This window comes from Culex quinquefasciatus, chromosome 1, assembly GCF_015732765.1.
Source record: "Culex quinquefasciatus strain JHB chromosome 1, VPISU_Cqui_1.0_pri_paternal, whole genome shotgun sequence".
NCBI classification, from domain to species: domain Eukaryota; kingdom Metazoa; phylum Arthropoda; class Insecta; order Diptera; family Culicidae; genus Culex; species Culex quinquefasciatus.
In genome coordinates this window covers 79,958,620-79,981,937 of record NC_051861.1, presented here as the reverse complement: position 1 = coordinate 79,981,937, position 23,318 = coordinate 79,958,620, and the positions used below count along the sequence as shown (strand labels likewise).

Genomic DNA, 23,318 nt, shown 5'->3' with positions numbered 1-23,318 from the left:
CAACGGAGAAGGACAACAATGGGTGGTCTCTCATGCTCATGCTCGAATTCAGTAAAGTTTAAATCGGCAAACCATTTGTCATAATGAACAAAATTTTACCGAATATTGGTTGTACGATGGAAAATAATGAATTTCATTACCAAATTTCGGTAAATTTTAATCGAATTCGGTAATTTTTAGTTTGCCGAACTGATTAGCATTTGAAAATTCGGTAATCTTCATCGAATTCGGTTAAAAAGCTAAATGTGTAAGAAATCAAAAAATCAAATATTTCAAAATTGTCCGGAATCCAAAAAGTAAATTGTAAATTTCAGTTTACCGAACTGTTTAGCAGTTGAGAAAATCGGTAGTTGAAAAATCGGTAAACCATTTGTCAAAATTAACAAAACTTTACCGAATATCGGTTGTACGATGAACAATAACAAACTTCTTTACCTTCTTTATTTTCGGTAATTTTTTACCGAATTCGGTAATTTTCAGTTTGCCGAGCTGTTCAGCAGTTGAATATTCGGTAAACTTGGCCGAATTTGTTGAACAAATCCAGGGTTGCGAATGAGCGAGCGCTCACGGAAAGCGTGCTCGCTCCAGCTGGAGCGTGAGTTTTTATCAGGTAGCTCGTGCTCGCTCACGCTCACCGGAGCGTTTTGCGCTCACGTGAGCTGGTGAGCCAAAGTAGGTAGTTGTTTTTCCCTGTTGAAGCATCTGCCTGTTTGAAACGAAGTTTCTAGAACTATCTCAGCACAGGCAGCAAAAACAAACAAGAAAGTGGTCAAACAAACAAAAGTAAGCAATAAAATGGATGTAGTCGGCGAACCCAAATATACGTTCTATTTAAATTCAGAATTAGCCAAGGGGCAGAATGATTTACTCTTGAGTGTGCTAACTGTTGGGAGGACCACCCTGACGACACAACATCATCACGCGCGGTGGCTCATTGTGATGATCGTCAACACAAGATCGATGCCAGCCGCGCGCAAGGAAGAGGAGAAATTGTCGTCGTCACTTGTGTTGTCTTTATTCTATTGTAGACCGTCCACCGCGACACAGCCTGTCTGCGGCTCGGGTCGTCTTAGTTTCGTTTTAAATTGTTATTTGTAGTTTGTTGTAATAAATGTATAATTACGTCGTGTCCCGTACTTGTTTGTATTACAACAAAGTGGCGACGAGGATTGTCGGTTAGCCGGTTCCGCGCGAAAGACCGCAATCCGCAGTTTCCTCCGGTTCGCGAACGGAGTGAGGTTAGGTGGACCATGTGGGAGCTGCTGGAAGAAGATCTGTTGTCGGAGGACAGCATTCCGCTGTTGCTCCAGATCCTGACCCAGCAACAACAGCTTCTGACGGTGCTCGTTCAGGCAGCTACCCAGCTGGCCGACCACGAGCTCGTTCATGATCGTGCGTTCTCCGAGGATGCCCCACCGTTTTGCGATCAACCCGGCGAAGAAGCGGCGGAGTCGGATCAAGCGCCGGAGTTCCAGCAACCACGAGTTCAAGCACCCGTGCATCCAGTTGGCCCGGAACGGAAGCACACACCGTAATTCCGGCCAAACATCCACCACGAACCTGCACCACTCAGTGCTTCCGCCGATCATCATCGACAAGATGGCGGATCTCAAGCACGCCAACCTGACAGTCATCGATCCGCTTCAGCCGTCGTCCACCACCATCACAAGCACACCGGGCATCACATCCGCGCCGGCGTCTACTCAGCTGGTGGACAACAACGAAGGCAAACTTTGCGGTTCATGTCAAATCGATGACAGCTTGGTTGGAGGACACGCACAGGTTCAGCACGGTAGCTACCCACGTCAAGCACTGCAGCGTCCAGGAGAGCACGCTACTGCGGACATCGTCCCGTTCCGGTACGTTTCGCTCGCCAAGCGAGAAACGCCACCCGGCTCAGTTCTCCAGATCAAACAGGACGTGCAGTCCGGCCGACCAACCAGCTGGTCAGGCCACCGCAACCCACACAACAACGGGGTTGCCGAGTGTAGCATCATCAAGCACTCATCTTCATCATCAACGGGGGGAGAGGCCCTCCGGCAATCAATCAACGCTTTTCTGCTGTTCAACTTTACCTCCTTGGGTCGACGTGCAGCGTTTATGACATCGCCAGCAGAACTGCAGCTGATCGGACGGCAACGTATCATCGCCGGTGGCAGTTTCCTCACCGTTCGTCGATGCACTGTTTGGCCCTGGGACCCCGGTCAACCCAAAGGAAGGTCGGGTCGACTGGTGTGCATCTCTTGGCTGCTAATCGCATCGCCAGGACTCGCAATCGATGATCCCGCTCAACAACATCAGCAGCCCGCAAACTCCACACGGCGTTCTTGTGTGTGATCGCAAGAAGCAGCTGAAGATCAACTAGGGTGGTTCTTCGCAGTCCACATCCGCACCATCCAAGGCTACTCCTCAGCAAGTGCCAGGAGTTCTTCGCCACTCTTCACGTTCTGGAAGAGCACCCGTGAAGGATCACCACAACATCTTCAAACTAAAGGGGGGAGGTGTTGGGAGGACCACCCTGACGACACAACATCATCACGCGCGGTGGCTCATTGTGATGATCGTCAACACAAGATCGATGCCAGCCGCGCGCAAGGAAGAGGAGAAATTGTCGTCGTCACTTGTGTTGTCTTTATTCTATTGTAGACCGTCCACCGCGACACAGCCTGTCTGCGGCTCGGGTCGTCTTAGTTTCGTTTTAAATTGTTATTTGTAGTTTGTTGTAATAAATGTATAATTACGTCGTGTCCCGTACTTGTTTGTATTACAACACTAACAAAGAGCTAACTCATTCTTAATGTGAAAAATCATTGACGTGAAGAGATGCACTGATATGTATAAAAAATTGAATTAATTGACAAATGTTTATTTTAAGTTGTTAGAATCCGGAGTTTTGACTCAAGGTGGTTTAAAACATCAAAAAATAAAATTTGTTTTATTGAACCTTTATAAAAACAGCAGTGAGCTTTATAAAGTTATAATCATCCCTCATATTCGGATCATTTTAGAGAATGTCCACATTCAAAAAATCATTAATTGAATCTGTAATTGAATATTTTCAGAGGCTTGGTAGCGGAAGTGTTAGATATAATTTACTTGACGGAAGAGGAACCACCCTTTATGTGCTAAAACGTAACAATGACAATTTATATTATTTCATTCAAATAGATTATTTGAAACACTAGCAATTTGGAGGCTTTTTGTAAAAAGATAAATGTTTCAACAATTTTACCCTATTTTCTAGAATGAGAAAGATTAACTTAATAAAAATGATCATCCGTTTCCAAGCACTGAACGATTTATTAAATGGAATGACTTTTGTTTAATGGTTGCTCATTCTGATCCGCACGCTGGAATAGCCAACAAACTGTTTAGGTACATAAAACAGTTTAATTTTATATTTTAATCAACCAAGCATATAACATAGAATCGAACTTACCCCAGCATAAATCTTCTTGAATTATTTCATTGTTTTTTAAGTTTTCTAAGGATTACAGTCCTTTTGTTCACGCGCTCATACCCTTCCTTTGTTTCCACTGACATGCTGCGCCTTAAGTACAAAATCTAACTAAGATTGAAAAACAAAAACTGTCTCAAAAGTAAAACGATTCGCGATACTTCCAAAGTGAGCGCTCCGTGAGCGAAAAATGAGCGCGAGCGCGAGCGTGGGGCAAACGCGAGCTGAAAAAATCGGAGCAAACGTGAGCGCGGGCAAACGTGAGCTAGCTCGCGCAGCGCTCCTCCTCACGAATGAGCGAAAAGTGAGCGCTCACGAGCGCGTGAGCGCGTGAGGAACGCAACACTGAACAAATCTATTACTTCATTCGCACCAAGGGCTCCTCATAGCCGGTTTTAAAATGTAAACAAGGTTTGAACTCATACAACTTAGACAGTTGAGACTTTAAAAATGATTATAGCCTAAGCACGGACGAGCGGACATGACACCGGGAACAAATTTTCTTCAAATTCCTGAAGCATACTATCACTTGCGCCATCTACACTCAAGTTAACGAAGTAGCATTGCGCGATCAGGCATGATTTCTCAAAATGTATTTTGCAATAATTAATTAAAACATTTAGCATTAGTATTCTACCGTTCTACGCATAATTGTCCCATGTCATTTTTGGACGATTTTGACATTTTGACATTTTTAAGTTTAGTTTATCGTATATACTTTGAGAAAACATATAAAATCTAGTACAGTCGTCCTCATATTCGGAACAGTTTACAGATCGGCCAAAGTTCAACAAATCATGGAAAATCGATAATTGAACATAACGATTTGCTTTTACCTTTATGTGAAACCTTTTCTTGCGATCTTTCGATTGATGTATAGTCCGGCTGTATATTTTTACGTTTTTTTCCACAAATTCGGAACACTTTTTTCTTACGATGTAAACAAACTTTTTTTCTCTCCAGAAGTACTTATTACAGTACATCAGCTGGCTTTGTTTACGTTTAAGACCACGTGGCGCGAAGATTTTGACATAAGCAATCTAGCTTGCGCAGGTTTTCGCCAAGACTTCTTCTTCTTGGCGAAAACCTGCGCAAGCGAGATTGTTTATGTCAAACCTGCTTCACTTTTTGAAACCCCGTGTCATGTCCGTTCGTTCGTGGTATAAGTGTGCATAAAATAGGCAATATTTTCTTGGAAGTTTCTTATTTTGCAGTTTTCATAAGTTTGGTAATTTCTGATTTTTTTTTATTTCACAAATGTATTATTATTTTTAGGTTTTGAAAGTTTTTAAATTTGTCATTTCTAAAAAAATTTATTCATAAAAATAAAAAAAAGTGCAAAAGCTATGGTTTCAAAATTTTAATGAAAAAAGTTTTTTAAAACGCATTATACACCCGTCCAGTTGTTTAGCAATAATTAGTTTAAAAAAATATTTGCAACGGCCTAAATAAAAATAAACACAAAAGTTTTTAAATTTGGAACAATAGTGTTATCAAACATATTTTAACGTAATTTTAACCTTGTTCTTGCTAGGTCTTGTCGCTCGATTGGAACCCCGAGAGTAACATTGTGCCTCACATATCGATGCCTCTGTGCTCTCTTGTTGCTGGTTTTCCTATCTAGTTTGCTTAAGATAGCACAGAGGCATCGATATAAGCTCCATAGTCGATGGTTGATCGAAATCTTACTATCGCGAAATCTCGATCGAAATATTACAATCGATTGCAATAATCACCACGTAGATAAAAATCTTAAGATTTTCGGGATCTCAGACCCCCCCCCCCTTCCCCCTCTCAAGCACTTTTCCTATACCTTTAACATGGGCTGTCACAAACCCAAGACCCCCCTCCCCCCCCTCCCTTTTACTTGGACGTAATTTTTGAACAAAAGCAAAAGTTACGAGTCAACCTTAAAACAGTTATATTAAACATACATTTTCCCATCCCCAGGTGCTCAAAAGCCAACCGGCCCTTCGATAACCCCGGCCTTCAGCTTCAGCTCGTCATCAACGCCAGCATCGGCAGTCGGTCCGACTCCAGCGGCAAACAGCAGCAGCAGCAGCAGTTCCACGACAGCACCCGCCGCCACCTCCTCAACGGCCACAGTTGCGCCCACCTTCAGCTTTGGCGCCGCCTCGACGAAACCGACGGAACCTCCGAAGGCGGCAACCCCACTCGGAACCGGCAGTTCCAGCTTCGTCTTTGGTCAAAGCAGCAGCCAACCTGCCGCCAAGGTGATTCCCAGCTTCGGGGCAACCGCGGACAAACCCACCACGGCCACGTTCGGTTCGTTTGGAGCGCCCCAGCCGGCTCCGGCTACGAGCGGAAGTACGTCGTCGATCTTTGGAGCGGCTGCCAGCGGAGGCGCTTCGTCGGCGTTCAGTTTCACCGGAGCTTCGAAACCGGCGGAACAGTCTTCACCTGCATTTAGCTTTAGTGCTGCGGCAAAGCCCGCGCCAACTCCAGCGGCCCAAACCAACAGTGGGCCAGTGTTTGGATCTCCAGCGGCATCGGCCGCCGCCGCCGCCAAGCCCATGTTTGGCAGTCCGGCGGCGTCGTCCGGAACGACGACGACGTTCGGTGGCTTTGGAGCTTCCGCAGCGACGGCGGTCGGTAGCAACACCACGCCGACGTTTGGCTCGAGCAGCTTTGGCAGCGGGGCCACCGGAGCTTCGTCCACAGTGGGCGGTCAGTCTGCGGCTACGTCCATCTTTGGCCAATCGTCGGCGCCAGCCTTCGGAGCGGCGCCTTCCGGGTTTGGAGGAATGGCGAGTGGGAGTCCGTTCGGTGGAGCGGCGGCCGTGACGGCGGCTTCGACCGATGAACCGCAAGCGAAGAAGATGTTTGACTTTGGCGGAAGCTCCGCGGTCAACAACAGCCAACCGGCGGCCACGGTAAGTTAATATGCATTCCGTTGATGAGGCAATCGAGTAAGTAACGCTAACCACCCTTACCTTCATTTTCAGCCCTTCCAGTTCGGCTCCGGCAGCAACAATAACAACAACAACAACAATGACGCCAGCGGTGGCCACAAACCGCCGTTCTCTTTTTCGGCGCAATCGGCGCCCAACTTTAACTTTTCCGCCGGCTCCAACGCGGGACAAACGGTAAGTTTGCGCCGACTTCTTACTCTACTTAATCCCTAGGTTTTACCGAGTAATTTTCCCGTAGAAAGTTTCAATACTAAACATTCTTTTCTCTTTTCCCTCGCCTTGAAAAATCCTGCCCCGCCCCGCCCCGCCTGCAACGAACCCTCGAATTTCCTCCAACACTCGACCTCCAACCCGCAAAAATGGCAACCACATCCAGTCGGCTCCCTTCACCTTCGGAAGTGGTGGCCAACAGCAGCAGCCCGGCCCGGCCGGTGGAATGTTCACCTTTGGAGGTGGCGCCACCACCGTCGGTCTCGGAGGAATGGGCGAAGTACGTTGCAAAGATTTGATCTGTTTTTTTTTTGTTGTGAATTTTTCATGTGTGTTTGATTTTTGCACTTCTAACCCCTCGATTATTTTTGTTTCGTTTTTTTTGCTTTAACACAAAAGTTTAAAATTTGTCACGACCGCGCGTGAACGTTGCCGATTGACCTTGCTGAAACTAACCAGTACTTTTTAAAAGTTGAAATTTGCATTTCAACACGCACGCACGCAATCGTGACGGAGGTCAAATCTCATTTGCATAACCATCAGTTTTCCTTTTAAGCATGTTGTTGCGCGTGATTTGCACAGAGTTCCCAAAACAAAACCCTCTTATTTTCTCAAACTAACTGTTTGTATAATTCAGCACCCGTGGCATACATAATGACGCAAACAGGATATTCGACCTTCGAAAGGGAAAAATTGTGGTTCGTGCGCGATCCAAAACAATTACAAAACGGTCCACACTCGGCAACGTCCACACGCAAAATGCCATCATTTGCTTATTTTTGTAAATATTTTCATCAAAAAAAAATCAATCTCGTCCTCAATTTTTGTTTTTGGTTCACGCTGCTTCGTGTTTGAAACACATGCTTACACATTCAGCACAAGACAGCAGCATCCGCACCTCACTGCTCACTTCCTCCACCACCCACAACACCGGATTGGCCTAGTTAGCGTCCTTCATTCATCCTTTTTTGTCATCTTCACCGTCATTCATTCATACACTGGAATCTCACTATACCAACACTACTAGCACTAGTATAGTCAGTTGCATAAATATATCTGAAGGTACTCAAACTTATTAAAAATATATTAAAAATATTACCACTCAAAATGTAAAACGATTTCGTCGACGGTGCCATCCAATGCGCTCTGCTAAGGCGGACTTGTTTGCCTTGTTTTTGTGCATTTTTTCATATTTAAAGTATTTCAACATTTGCAGAAACAGTCAGTCCTCAAACATATTTTTGTAAAAATTATTTTACTCTTCTGTTAGTTTCATACTATTTTTTCGATAATATTCCAATCCAATATTATTTGTAATAATATTGTGAGTTATCTCATTCTTTCATTATACCATAATACCAACAAGAAAAAACTGACTTCTAAAAATAGTTTCCAAAGATTTTCCATTCTTTAAAATCAAACTATTCTTGATAGTTGTGATGTGTAATTCAAAAATCAAGTTATTCGCTCTACAGCATTGCCTTGGCGTTCTCGATTGCGAGATTCCTACTCGAATATGTAATTTAAAGATTGTAAAAAGTTAAAATTTACAAAAAATGAAATGAAAAACAAAAATTCTAAAATAAAAAAAAACTATGTCTAAATCAAAATTATAAAAATTCCAGAATTCAAAATTAAAAGATTTTAAATTTGAAAATTTTAAAATACTTAAATTCTCAAAATGTTTGATTCAAAAATTGAATAATCCTGAAATTTCTGATTTAAAAATCCTAAAACTTTTGAATTTAGTCCTAACATTTCTGAATAAAAAAATCCTGAAATTTCAAGATTGAAAAGTATCTGACTTCCTAAATTCGAAAACCTTGAATTTCTTAATTCTATTTTTTTTTAATTCTAAAACTCTTAAATTCTTAAATTCTCAAATTCCTAAATTTTTAAAATTTTTAAATTCCTTAATTCTTAAATTTTTAAATTTTTGAATTTTAAAATTTTGAAGTTTTGAAGTTTTAAAATTTTGAAATATTGAAATTTTAAATTTTTTAATTTTTAAATTTTTAAATTCCTAATTTTTTTAATTTTTAAAACTTAACTTAAAATTTTAAAATTTTTAGATTTTCAAAGTTTTAAATTTTTAAATTTTTAAATTTTTAAATTTTTAAATTTTTAGATTTTTAAATTTTTAAATTTTTTGATTTTTAAATTTTTAAATTTTTAAATTTTTAAATTTTTAAATTTTTAAATTTTTAAATTTCTAAATTTTTAAATTTTTAAATTTTTAAATTTTTAGATTTTTCAATTTTAAAATTTTAAAATTTTTAAATTTTTAAATTTTGAAATGTTAAAATTTTTAAATTTTGAAATGTTAAAATTTTTAAATTTTGAAATGTTAAAATTTTTAAATTTTGAAATTTTTAAATTTTTAAATTATTAAATTTTTAATTTTTTAAATTTTTAAACTTTTAAACTTTAAAATTTTTAAATTTTTAGATTTTTAAATTTTTAAATTTTTAAATTTTTAGATTTTTAAATTTTTAAATTTTTTAATTTTTCAATTTTTTAATTTTTCAATTTTTAAATCTTTTAATTTTAAATTTTTATTTTTTTATTTTTTTAAATTCTTAAATTCTCATAATTTTCTAAATTTTTAATTGTTTAAACTTTTAAATCTTTAAATTTTTAAATCCCAAATTTTGAGAAAGATGTAATTTTTTTGATGGGATTTGAAATTTTGACGAGAACTTCAGATTAAAGAGTACAAACTGTTTTGAAGCTATTTTTGAGTTTTGAATTTTTCTAAATTTTTATTTGCATGTTCTAAACTTTTGAAATTTTTGAAATGTGTGATTTTTGGATTTTTAAATTTATTTTTATATTGTTAAAGTTATTTTTAAATTTTATTTATTTTTTTTTTCTTTAAAGTTTATGTCTTCCAACCCTTTGAAAAACTTATCCAAAAATCCGTGGGCATTTTTTTCAAAAAGCCTCTTAATTTCAATGAAAATTAAACCGTTCAAAACACCTTTTCATACCTTTTTCTCAATTTAGGCTCATTTAAAAAAACTGTAGAAGAACCTATGTCAATTTGACCTTAATTCTTTCGATCTTTTGTCATACATTCGTAATGGGATCATCCGTAAACAACGTGAGCACTTTTTTGAAAATTTCTAAGTAGCAAACCTGGAAAAACGCAAGGCAAGTTTGTCCCATTACTCAAGGCTACATGCTAATTTCCCGCGAAAAAAACTTTACAGTAGAAAAAAATGGAAGGTTGAAAATTAAATGGTTGATTATTCACTTTTTGTTGCGTATTTTTTCCTAAAAATATGTAAAAGTAAAATTCAACACAAATTGATAAATGATGATTTTTTGAACCACAAATCTTTCAGGAAAGATTTTTGGATTTCTAAAATAATTTTTTTTACTGTGTACATTTGTTCCGTGTACATAAAATTTATTGGGACGGAGCAATTTTAAATTTACATCTGTTTTCGGTGTTAAAATAAAAAGAAAAACAAAAACATGTTGCTTAATTTTCGCATTGAGCTTATATTTCAATCAAAGTTTTCTAAATTTGGTAAATGTTTTCTTTTTAGTTCACCAGATATTTATGATATACTCCTAAACCCCGTTGATTTTTGTTTTCTGAAGCGAATATGCCTTACAGTATCCTCAATCAGATTTTTTACGCAACATAGTGTACTACCGAGCTCACCACCACCACTACTACACCATCCACTTTCTCCATTCACATTTGCTCGCCGGTGTTTTTCTGTCCCCGCCCCTCCTTCCTTTTGTCTCCTGCCTGCCGCTTTCTTTTGTTCTCTCACTATTGTTTCTTTTTGCCTGATTCTGCTCAACGAGGGATTTCTCTCCAACATTTCAAAATAAAAAAAAAATGACTTCACACGACTAAAAGACGCAAATTCGATTTCGTTTTTTTTCTTCTTCTTTTCTTCCTACTACAATCGTGTGTCTGTGTGTGCGTGTGCCTTCAAAAAAAATACGCTTGACACACCCTTGAAAAAAAAAATCTATAACAAAAACACACACACCCACATCAGGCCGCACCGGTCGTTGCCGCAGCGCCGGCCTTCCAATTTGGTGCCGCACCCGCCCCCATCATGCCACAGCAGAATCCGTTTGCGTAAGTATAATGCCGCCATTTTTTTGTTTTTTTTATTTCTTTTGTTTTTGTTTATTCCCTTTCATTTTAACTGTATGTTTTATGTGTGATCAAAATCATTAGTTATTTTGTTTAGTGTGCAACCATTTGTGCAAGATAGTTCACTAACCTTTTGATTGCGTGTTCGATGTATGTATTTCATGAGTAAAATTTTTTCAGGGTTGTTTTTGTAAAAATATTTAACTGACAACACCAATTCACTATGTAACATCCCAACATGAAAAAGCATTTTGTTTATTTCTGCACAACTCACTCATGGACATGTTCACTGAAGATTTTTCCAATTTAATATCATTCGCTAATTTTCATCAACACAGAGTTTTACTGAATGAAGTTTTATGTTATTTTCAGCAAACAACAATAATAGTCATGTCAGAGAACCTTTGTGACTTTTTTTATATTTTTTGTGTAATATACGAAGTTAAGAAAACATGGGCTGGTTGTCACTGAGAAAATACTTACAGTGAAAAAAGGCAGTGAAGTTTTTATATGGAAAACAAAATGAAAATTATATTTTAAAACTAAGATGTTCGTACATCGAATTATTGCGTAAAATGTAAAAACATTATCTTTATGTCAGTTGTTGGTAATAAAATCTGCCATCTAAACTGAACAATAACTGTCCTAAATGGTAATTTCAGTATAATTCGATAAAAGTAGAGAGCCTGTCTGTTATTGCGAAAAAAAATTGATTTTCATGCAATTTAACGAAAAAAATATCTGTTGAACAAGCTGTCACTTTCTGCCAGTGTTGGTATTCTCGCGCTCTCGCGAGAAACATTCCACTCTCTCGAGTCCTCGTCGCGAGTCCCGAGCTGCCGAGAGCAACTCGCCATCTGCCCGTGTTCTCCTCCAAGCAATTTTTTCTAGTACTTTTGTACCCGACTCTCTCCGATTTCAAGGAAACTTTGTAGACATGTTATCCTAGGCCTATGTAAGCCATTTTTGTGTATATGGAGCCAATCGTACTCGAAAATAACATTTGAGAAGGGCGTAAGGTATTTAAATATTTTTGTATTTTGCGATTTAAAAAATACTGAATCTCGAATCCGTTTCATCGTATCAAAAAGTGGTCAAAGACAAACTTGTAGGAAATTGGACGGACTTTCTGAAAATAAAATACACTGAAATATAAATACACGCCACTTCTATGAGATTTTTTTATTTTTAAGTTTAAAAGTCAAATTTTTAAAGTGATGTCACGATTTTTTTTTTGTTCAAAATTTTCTGAGGAAATTGCCTACAATGTTACAAAAAGATTCACGAAAAATGCAGGATGGTATGTCTCTCCTTAAAAAATACAAAAATCATTTACTACAACTTTTTTTTTGAAAGGTGGTCTAAACGTCAAAATTTTTCAGAATCGATAGTGGGAATCGATTCCCCAGTCAATTTTATATAAACGTCTCCATATTAACCATTGCCCTAAGTACAATCCTTGGGAAGATCAGCGGTTTAAAAAATAAAAATGTTGAAAAAATAGGTTATTTGGTGGTTTTCGGAAATTTCTATAGGGACCATCCACAAACCACGTGGACACTTTTTTGGAAATCTCAATCCCCCCCCCCCTCGTGGACAATTGTTCATACAAAAAAAACTTTTTTGTATGGAGCGTGAACAATCGCGACCCCCTAAACTGTCGCACTGCAGTTGTAAACAAAAACAAAGTAAAAGGTTTTGTTCAAGCTCAAGCGTGACATATTTTTTGCTGCTGAAGTGACTCGTTTTGAAACATTTTGGATCTGTTGATTTTAAAAGTTTTCGTTGAAAATTTAAGTGCTTTGTGCTTTTATTGTTCGTATACTAAGCGATGGGTGGCCAAAAGAGTCCATTTTTGTTTTCAACGTGATGAAAAATTGCGTCAGAAGTGGGGAATCAGAAGAGCAACCAGATGGAAGGAGAGGGAGGATAAGAATGAATTCAAAATTTTGTAGAATTCCGGTGGCTTAATTGATTTTATGAGCTCTAAAATGTTTAATTAAAATTCCCTCTAAGAAAAACTCATTCTCTCATTTTATTATTTTCAATTAAATTCGTTCATTTTAATCAAAAAGTTGTTCAAAATGGTCATGAAGTGAAAAATCCTTGTGTGGTAACATAGTTTTCACGCAAGCCTACTTTTCAATGCCAAAAAATCTAGTAGTTTGTACAACCACAGAGTACTCTGTGGTACAACTTCAGTCCAGATCTTGATTTGAGTGGTTGATTGCCTGTTAAATTTATTTTTTTAAACTTCATAGCCGCCATGTTGGCCATCATATTGGTTGCCATCTTGAATTCATAGATTTTTTGAACACTTTGGAGCAGTTTTGGGATCACATTTAATCTCAACAAGCTGAAATAAGACGACAAAGTTTATTATTTTTCATTTCCAAAGTGAATTTTTTTCGAGGCTTTGGATAATCGAGTCTGGACTGTACTTGAAAAATATTTTGAAATTTGATTTTTTTTTGAAAGGAGATAACCAAGGAACCTGGATATTTATCACTATGCACTACAGTCATCCCACATATTCGGAACACCCACAAATTCGGAACACTTTTGTGATAATTTGTCAAAAGCATGCCAAATGCATCTTTTCTGTGTACCCTACTATTTTTAGGACCTTTATTTGGACATTCTTTTGCTATTTCATTAATATAAGTAGAACTTTTAAAACAAAAAACTGCATTTCGAGACTATTTTATTCAGCAAAACGCTGCTTCCAAATTGCCTGTTCCATAATTGTGGGATGTTATTGTTTCTCCCACAATTGTTGAACACCTGAATTTAACTGATATTTCAACAAAAAAGTTAGCAGACCATTCATAAAACATTACTAAGGATGAGTTTTATTGGTTTCAGAATATGAAGTCATTATTTTTTTTAAATATGTACCCATGGAGCGATAGAAAAGATTGTTTACATCGTAAGAAAAAAACTGATGTTACTTCAGCAGGGAAACGTTAGCAGGGAAAATTTTAGTTCTCGTATTGGCCACCAGATGGCGTCATTGAATTTCACTTTCCCTGCTCACTTCACATCGTCAGCAGGGAAAAAAATGTGAAGACAGCAGGGAAAGTGAAATTTCCCTGCTAACGTAAACTGGATTTTTCGAACTATAATTTGTATCGTAAATGCAATCTTTTCAACAATATATTTACTTTGATGTATTTAAATTGTTTTTTTTTTACGTATTGCAATGACTTCAAATCTGAACAAATATTTTCCCTACTAACGTAACAGTTAATGAGCCAGAAGATAATTTTAAAGTCATGGTCATGGATCACAGAAATAGGCATTTTCAAACCAAAATATGAATTTAAGTTAAAATTTTCAATCAAACTTTTATGCAAAGGTACTCAAGTATTTTTAAATGATTCCTGTTCTTCAAGTGTTCAGCAGCGAATTCTATAATTGGGGCGTGGCTTATTATTGTGATGAGCATTTTCCTTGCTAACTTCACAGTTACCAAGCGTTTTGTTTTTGTTTTTTTGTACAAGCTAAGGTCCAGGTATCTATTTAATTTTACACTAGCACATTTTACAACCTTTTCATAAATGTACGACTGTAATGTAAAATCAAATGAATATTTTGTTTGAAAAAACAATATTCAATCTTTTCTTATTGGATAACTCTTAAAGATTTGGATTTCCTAGCAAATATTACCACTTTACCATTAACTGCTTGGTATAAGAGCGTTATTTTAAAGAAATTAAATTTCAATTTTTTTTTCGAAATTTTTAATGTTTTCAGATGGATGTCCCAGAATTTATTTTTTAAGTGAAGTCCCAGACAAATCAAAAATGTTTTCCCTGCTAACGTAACAGTTTACTGAGTTAAGTGTTACTTCAGCAGGGAAAACGTAGACCACGCCCGCAAGCGAGCCAAAACATCGTCAGCAGGGCAAATGGCAAATATTATTTTATAAGCAATATATATAATTGCAAAAAAACATTAAAGCCACAAAAATTTATCATGCCCCAATATGTTTTGAAAACATAATAAAAAAAATGGGCAGATTTTTTCCCTGCTGACGTCACTTTTTTCACTGCTAACAACGTTGTGGGGGCGTGGCCTACACTTTCCCTGCTGAAGTAACACTTGGCCCAGTAAACTGTTACGTTAGCAGGGAAAAGATTTTTTTTGAATTGTTTGGGACATCAGTTTGAAAAAAAAAATCAATTCTGGAATGCGCAAGCAGGGTGGTTTTGTCCGCGACTTCAGTTAAAAGAATCAACTATGAGACACGGATTTAACTTTCGAAAAAAAATTATGAATTTTCAAATAATTCAGATGGATGTCGCTAGCAGTTTTGGCCAAATGTTCCTTAGTTTTTATAAAATCTAAATCAAATCAAAACACAATAATACAACAAAAAAGTCAGTTAAACACATTAATAGTTAATTTAAAAAAAAAAATAACTACAATTAACAAAACGATTTTTTTTATTTTTGCTGCTTACGTTAGCACGATTTTTTGTTTTCTAAATGAGAAAAATGTAATTATTTGAACAATTTCCTGCTGATTTGATCAAATAAGCATTTTTTGTATCTTTCAATGCAATTTAATCTCAGTTTTTTTTAAAGTAGTCCGATTTTCGACTTAAAATGGAGATAAAAATGACTAAAATGTATACTTTTTCAAACTTTTATCAAAGTTATGTTCACTGATAAACTGAGAACCGATTCCATCAAATAAATCATGAAAATGTTGGCAATTGTTAATTAGACGATCAAAAATATAAAAATTGAGCCAAAATGGTTGGGCAGGCCTGATTTAGCGGATGGGGGAGTGGCTTTGTTATCGGATGTATATTTTCATGCTCACGTAACAGTTACTGAGCCAGAAATAAACTTAAATGGAGCCTAACATTTCAAAAGGGCACAAAGCTTTTGTAAACAATAGTGTATCCCTTTCACTCAAATCACAGTTTACATAAGGTGTTAAAGGGACACACTCTTGTTTAGAAAAGTTATGTGCCCTAATGAAATGGCAAGCACGAAATGTCAGAGAATGACAAAGGTATTTTTCAAACAAAATATTTATTTGAGCTTACATTACAATCGTTCTTTTATGAAAAGGTAGTAAAATGTGTTAGTGTAAAATTAACATTTGAATAACAGGAATTCCTTGAAAACATTTTACACCAACATATTTGAGTACCTTTGCATAAAAGTTTGATTGAAAATTTTAACTTAAATTCATATTTTGGTTTGAAAATGCCTATTTCTGTGCTCCATGACCATGACTTTAAAATTATCTTCTGGCTCATTAACTGTTACGTTAGCAGGGAAAATATTTGTTCAGATTTGAAGGCATTGCAATACATAAAAAAAAAACAATTTAAATACATCAAAGTAAATATATTGTTGAAAAGATTGCATTTACGATACAAATTATAGTTCGGAAAATCCTGTTTACGTTAGCAGGGAAATTTCACTTTCCCTGCTGTCTTCACATTTTTTTCCCTGCTGACGATGTGAAGTGAGCAGGGAAAGTGAAATTCAATGACGCCATCTGGTGGCCAATACGAGAACTAAAATTTTCCCTGCTAACGTTTACCTGCTGAAGTAATATCAGTAGAAAAAAGTGTTCTGAATTTGTGAATTTCAAGGGTCAAAGTTTTTCTTCAAACACTTGATATAAAACGTTAAAATTTGCAGTTGTTCGATACAGCATTCGAAAGATCACAAAAACAGCTTTCAAATGAAGGTAAAAGCGAATCATTATGTTCAATTATCGATTTTCTATGATTTTTTGAACATTAGCCGATCTGTAAACTGTTCCGAATATGAGGGATGACTGTATTTTGAGTTCTGTGAAAATCAAAGCCGCATTATTGTTGAAGTTCTGTAATGAAGTTTTACATAGAAACTGGAATTTTTTTTGGTTCTTTTGGCCAATCTCAATCTGGGTTCCGGAACATGGGTCATGTGGTTAATTCAGTGTTGTATCATATCACGCGTGACACATATAACCGGAACAATAATTTCGGTGAAAATCCGACCATATCTTTGTTTCCAATTGTCCGTCCTCGGTGACTTTTTTTTCGACGTTTGCTTTTTTGTTCACTAAAACTGGCAAAACGTCAATATTCAAACGAGCAACTCTTTTTCATGAGCAATGAACTCCAATGCATGTAAAACAGGGGTGCTCAAAGTTTTTGGAGGCCGGGCCAAATTGAAGCTCAAATGAGCTTGCGGGCCAAATGAGATATTAAAAAAAAAACAAATAGCTAGAAAATACATCTATCAGCTGAAGTTTTAATTTTTTGTATTTTTTCAAAGTTTTCGCTAATTAAAAAAAAATAGAAAACATAATGGCTGTTTTCTATAGGTATTGTTGATTTTATTGTTTGGATATTTGGAAAAAAAAATATCTGAATTTACTTGTGTTCTCAATACAATTTTACAATTACAAGATTCAACAAAGAACATTTTAGCAAAAAATCATTTATTCATCGAAAATTCCCAAAAAATCTTTTTTTTTGTTTACCTGAACATGCTCAAAATTATTCTAAACGCAGAGAAATGTATGTTTAATTGATTTCAGCTGATTGCACTCAAATTTCTAGGAATATTTTGAGATTTTATGAAAAAAAAAATTGTTTTTGCACGAGATTTTTCGAGTCAATTTTTGATAATTGGCGAAAACTTTGTGAAATACTTGCAACAGCCATATTTCTTCCGATTTCACTATTTGATCTGCCTAAATCCTGAAAGCCAGAATTTCAAAAAAAACTCAAATTTAGTTCTCAGCTTATCAGTCCCAGTAGCAAGTAAAACTAATTTTTGTTTTTATGCCCGAAACGATACAAAATGACGAACCATTTTTTGTAAGATTTTTTTTGTTCGCTTTGTGTAATTCATGTATGTTTTAATTTAATCATGTATTATGTCTTGTTTGTAGAACCCTTGAAATTGATATTATATATATCGAAACGTCGGGCTTTCGTTTACTTTCGTTTTACTTGCTACTGGAACTGATAAGCCGAGAACTAAATTTGAGAATTGATCCACCAGTCGATAGCTTCAGTTGTTTGATAAATATTTACTAGTTTCACTTTTATCACACATTATCAACAAAAAAGAAAAAAAGATTAGCAAAAGTTTAAAATACCTTAATTTTGAAAAAGTATAAAATCACTTTACAAGTGATCAGCGGGCCATTTTACATGATTATTCAAAATGGGTCCGCTGGCCACAAAAAAAAAACACCTCGCGGGCCACGTTTGGCCCGCGGGCCATACTTTGGTCACCCTTGATGTAAAAAGTCACAAACAGGAATAAGGGAGCAGGAAATGGGACGCGAATGTCAAGAAAATGAAGGAATTCGACGCTAATGGGAGAGAATTGAGCGAAAAGAGACCGGAAATGGACATTTTTCTTTCAATTCTCTCTCGTTTGGCACAAACGATGAACGTTTTGACCGAACGATGATCATTTTGCTTCGTGCGTGTTTGAAAAGATCTCAGTGAAAATGATAATAAAACTTTCACCAGCCTAAAACAAATTTTCCTTTTTTAGTTTTGTGGGTATTTTTGAAACCGTCAGGACTCAGGGGTATTCAAATACACCCAAAAAGTAAAACAAAAAATGTTTTTATTGGAGCTTAAAAAACTCCAGGGTGTAAAGTTTCTAAAGATCATAACAAATTAGCCTGTTTCATTGAAAATGCTGAAGCGTTTGAAAAAAAAACTTTACTTAATCCACCTTTAGGTGGGTGGTGCCTTCCTTACATTCATAATGTTATTACACTACAGAGCCTCAAAAAAGAGTATAAATAAGGCTTATTTTTATCAAACTATCTGAGATCCGGCCTAAAAAAAATGTATAAATAACACTTAAGAGCGAGTTTTTCACCAATGTGTAACAGGTCGTATCGAGGTGCTCCGATTTGGATGAAACTCTCAGCGTTTGTTTGTCTATACATAAGATGAACTCATGCCAAATATGAGCCCTCTACGACAAAGGGAAGTGGGGTAAAATGGGCTTTGAAGTTTGAGGTCAAAAAACATTAAAAATCTTAAAATTGCTCGCATTTCCATAAAACTTCATCAATTCCAACTCTCTTAGATGCATTTGAAAGGTCTTTTGAAGCACTTCTAAATGGGCCATAGACATCCAGGATTGGTTTGATTTTTTTCTCATAGCTTTTGCAAACTACTGTTAAAAATGGATTTTTTTAAAACCTTAATATCTTTTTCCAACAGCCTCCAACACCCATACTCCCATAGGTCAAAAGATAGGTAATTTCATGGACTATAAGCCTTCGGAAATAACTTTTTGGCCAATCGCAGTTTTTCTCATCGTTTTTCGATTTTTCTATAACAAACTTTTTACAACGTTAGTTTTTGTCCTGTAGACCGTCATAGCGGCACATATTGGTCTCAATTTTGTCATATTCGGAATCCTCGGACAATTTCACGTAAGTTAGAAGTATTGGAGTTGTAAATTTCATTGGAAAAAATGCCATTTAAAATGAATTAAAATATTTTTTAACATTTTGTCGGATTAGGGGTAAAACAGATATTCGCCTACTTAATACGGCATTTGACGTTTTGATCACAAGGTAAATAAGATCTATTTCTTTTTTCGAAAATGTTTTATTTAATTATTTTTTAAATCAAATTTACAACTTCAATACTTCTAACTAACGTGAAATTTTCCGAGGATTCCGAATATGACAAAATTGAGACCAATATGTGCCGCTATGACGGTCTACAGGACAAAAACTAACGTTGTAAAAAGTTTGTTATAGAAAAATCGAAAAACGATGAGAAAAACTGCGATTGGCCAAAAAGTTATTTCCGAAGGCTTATACTGCCGTTCTACGCATAATTGTCCCATGTTCAAAAAAGTGCAACTGAGAAAAACGCGATTGAATTTTTTCGACCGATTTCTGTGTTTCTACGTATAATTGTCCCGTGGTTTCCTATTCGCCCTATGTGTCCCTAATCACCCCAGTTAGCAGTTTATCATCCTTATTTGTGATTCTCTTGCTATACACCAGGTAAACAAGACATAAAGCTTAGTAAAACTTATGATTCCGTGTAAGAAAATACTTGGTGGGACAATTATGCGTAGAACTTTAACGATGGGACAAACAGACTTGGTGTTGTTTTTAATGAGTTTGCGAACAAAGTACCAGATTTTATGTGTTTTTCTTAAAGTATACATCAAACTAAACTCAAAAATGTCATAAAGTCAAAATCGTCCAAAACTGACATGGGACAATTATGCGTAGAACGGCAGTATAGTCCATGAAATTACCTATCTTTTGACCTATGGGAGTATGGGTGTTGGAGGCTGTTGGAAAAAGATATTAAGGTTTTAAAAAAAATCAAATTTTAACAGTAGTTTGCAAAAGCTATGAGAAAAAGTCAAGCCGATCCTGGATGTCTATGGCCCATTTAGAAGTGCTTCAAAAGACCTTTCAAATGCATCTAAGAGAGTTGGATTTGATGAAGTTTTACGGAAATGCGAGCAATTTTAAGATTTTTTAGGTTTTTTGGACCTCAAACTTCGAAGCCCGTTTTACCCTTTGTCGTAGAGGGCTCATATTTGGCATGAGCTCATCTCATGTATAGACAAACAAACGCTGAAAGTTTCATCCAAATCGGAGCACCTCGATACGACCTCTAGAACAAACCGAGCAGAATTTACAAATACTGCCTCTTAAGTGCTTATAACTTTTGATAGGATTGTCAGATATTCAACGTTTTGGGCTCGTTGGAAAGGTCTTTTAAATACACATTAAATATCACATTTTTAAAAATGTGTAGCAAATGTGTCTGCCTGTGTGGATCAATCGGACCGCGCACTGGACTCACAATCCAGAGGTCGCCGGTTCGAATCCCGAGGCGGACGCAAAAAATTCTAAGTTTAAATATAGGTTTTCGGTGCCCTCTCCCCGTGCCATACCTTCACACTTAGGAGACCAGGGAGGCGGAGTCTTGTCGCAAAAAGAACGATACACGCCTGTGAATCCGTTGACGAAACCGCAAGGTTTAAGAGGGCCACATTATAAGGTGTTACGTCGATTCCGTTTTCCGACAAGTTTTCTTACAAAAACCACCCTTTTAACAATCATCCGAACTTTATTCGGAATCGTTTTTTAGCATAACTTTTGAAGTACTTTACTAAACTTAATAACATTAACTAGGGTCTTGTGGGACCCCAAGACGGATCGAATGAGACCAAAACGGTCGAAATCGGTTCAGCCAATCCGGAGATAATCGTGTGCATATTTTTCGGTGCACGGACTCACATCCAGACATACGCACAGACATTTGTACAGAATTTGTTTCTGAGTCGATAGGTGTACGTGAAGGTGGGTCTACGAGGTCTAATAAAGAAGTTCATTTTTCGAGTCATTTTATACCTTTTCCTCATTGAGGTGAGGAAGGCAAAACAGCTTCAGATTTTTTTTAACAGGGACCTAATAACCAAATGTTTAAGTGAGTGGGATATGTTTGCCTTTAGTTTTTAGATCCTTATCAAGAATTAGGGGAAATCTCATATCTTTGGCAGGTTAAGCCTTCGCTCTTAACTCCATCCAACTTTGTGGTTTGCACTATTTAAACAACTTTTTTTATAAAACTGTTGATTGAAACCTGCTTGCCCACTTCCAATTGAGCTATTTATCTGACTTGAGTAAGTTGCTTCTAAGGTTTGTTTACATCGTTCACTGTTCTGTTGCCTGTTTTATGTTTTTCACATTTTACAAAACTTTTAATTCAATGAAGTGTTTTTTTACTTTTCTTGTTGTTTAATGTTTTGTCATACATTTGTCTAATACTTAATCTCACAATTCTTCCTCCCTCGTCCCAAACAGCGCCACAAGTATGCCTGGCCAAACCCAGCTGCAGCAGCAGCGGCGAAAAATCAGCGCCCGCCGACGTATGACGCCCCGGTAGGAGGAGCAACGTCATCGCCGCCAAGACGCCGCCGCTATCCTGCACCAGCAACAGCCGGCACTTTCCCCCCGTCGTCGGCACCAACAACTCGTACCAGCAGCAAACACCCCAATCTAGTGTGGACAAAGGACAACCGCAACACCATCAACTCACAAACGAATCCAACGACGACGGCGGTTCCGGCGGTTCCTTCCTACGACAAGTCTCGATTCAAGTACGTCTCGCCGGAGCTAAAGATGAAGATGGCCGGAAACGGAAATGGTGGAGGTCAGCAGGAAGGTGGAAGTGGCGCTCACTGAACGGTGGCAAATACACTCTTTTGTACAGAGTAGATTCGAATGGGGAGATTCGCAATGGCCTTTTCGCGCTTTCTCAACTTGAAAGAAAAAAAACGAGACATTTAACGTTTCTTTTGTTTTGTTTTGGGAGCGATTGTGGAACGACGCAGTGTATTTGCCATGCCAGGGGTCAGTGAGTGGGGAAGTTAAAAACAGACAAAACTATCTAAATAATGATCTTTATCAAATTTAGAGTGTAATAGAAGAAGAAGGAGGGGAAGTTTAAAAAATCAGGAATCAATAATCGTTTGATTGGCAGTGCTAGTCGAAGCTCGCTCCCAGCAGCTGTGCAGTGTTTTGATATAGATAATGAAGAAAGGAAATTAATAACGCTGGGAGAGGGCTTCTCGAGCCGAATTGAACGTCGAGAGGAGGTCGAGAAAGTATCGAAATCACACTGTAATTATCAAGAAAGGAAGATAAACAAGAAAAAAAAAACAATACTATTTAAGGTTACACAAATAGTACGATTGTAGGATGCTTTAATAATCGGAACTGATGATAAACTAGAGGACTCAAACACAAACATAAACCAACTACAAACAAACACTGAGACAAAGACGAGCGCGCGCGAAAGTATGTGTAAAAAGTTGAATTAAGAGAGAAAAAAACGAGAGAATTTAAGCAGATTATTTTCCTCAACACGCCAGATCGAGAAGCACCCGCAGCAAGAGTCCCTTCGCGTGGACGATACATTGTCCAAATTGCTAGAAATATATAATATATTTGTTCGTTAAGAGCCTATTTTGCCCCCTTTCTTACCGACACCATTTTTTGCTTCCTATTTCTCTACACAGTGTTGAGGAAGGAAGAAGGGACTCGCGGAACGAACCTTTGTTTTTGTTATTTTTCTTCGCTGCACACTAATTTATGAAATCGAATGAATCCCTCCAACGCAATCGTGTTCTTTTTTTTTGAGAGTTGAACCGGGCGGAGGGAGCGAAGGGCTTTAAATCCTTGTAAAACAAACACATACGCACCTTACTAAACTACACACACTAAACAAACTCACTTACGTTACAAACTCACAAACACACGTCGAATGTTAGGAAGGACGCGACGACACTGAACGCTGTTTATTTTTTTTTCTGTTGACTAAATACTAAAGAGAGAGAGAGAGAGAGAGAGAGAAGGAAAGAAACATGTACTAAACGATAAAAAAAGAGAGGAAAGAATTGTTATTACCGCGAGATATATTGTTCAGGCATCCTTCAATGTATAGACTTTATCGGATTCCCGTGGGGCGAAGGCGCGCTTCGCGCGTCTTGCTGCACGAGACCACTTTAGGGAAGTTAACTATTAAGATAAGCTACAACAACAACAAAAACACACACAA

General features: G+C 37.1%; 1 protein-coding gene across 1 annotated transcript in view; it reads left to right on the top strand.

Annotated features, from left to right (window-relative positions):
* The window catches only part of LOC6039054 (nuclear pore complex protein Nup153), a 39,375-nt gene extending 16,260 nt beyond the window's left edge, over positions 1–23,115 (top strand). The window contains 4 exon segments of the mRNA XM_038249664.1: positions 5,408–6,351; positions 6,424–6,564; positions 6,767–6,880; positions 21,563–23,115. Of these exon segments, the coding sequence (XP_038105592.1) occupies positions 5,408–6,351; positions 6,424–6,564; positions 6,767–6,880; positions 21,563–21,943 (1,580 nt within the window). The 3' untranslated portion in view covers positions 21,944–23,115.
* Positions 23,116–23,318: the final 203 nt, after the last annotated feature.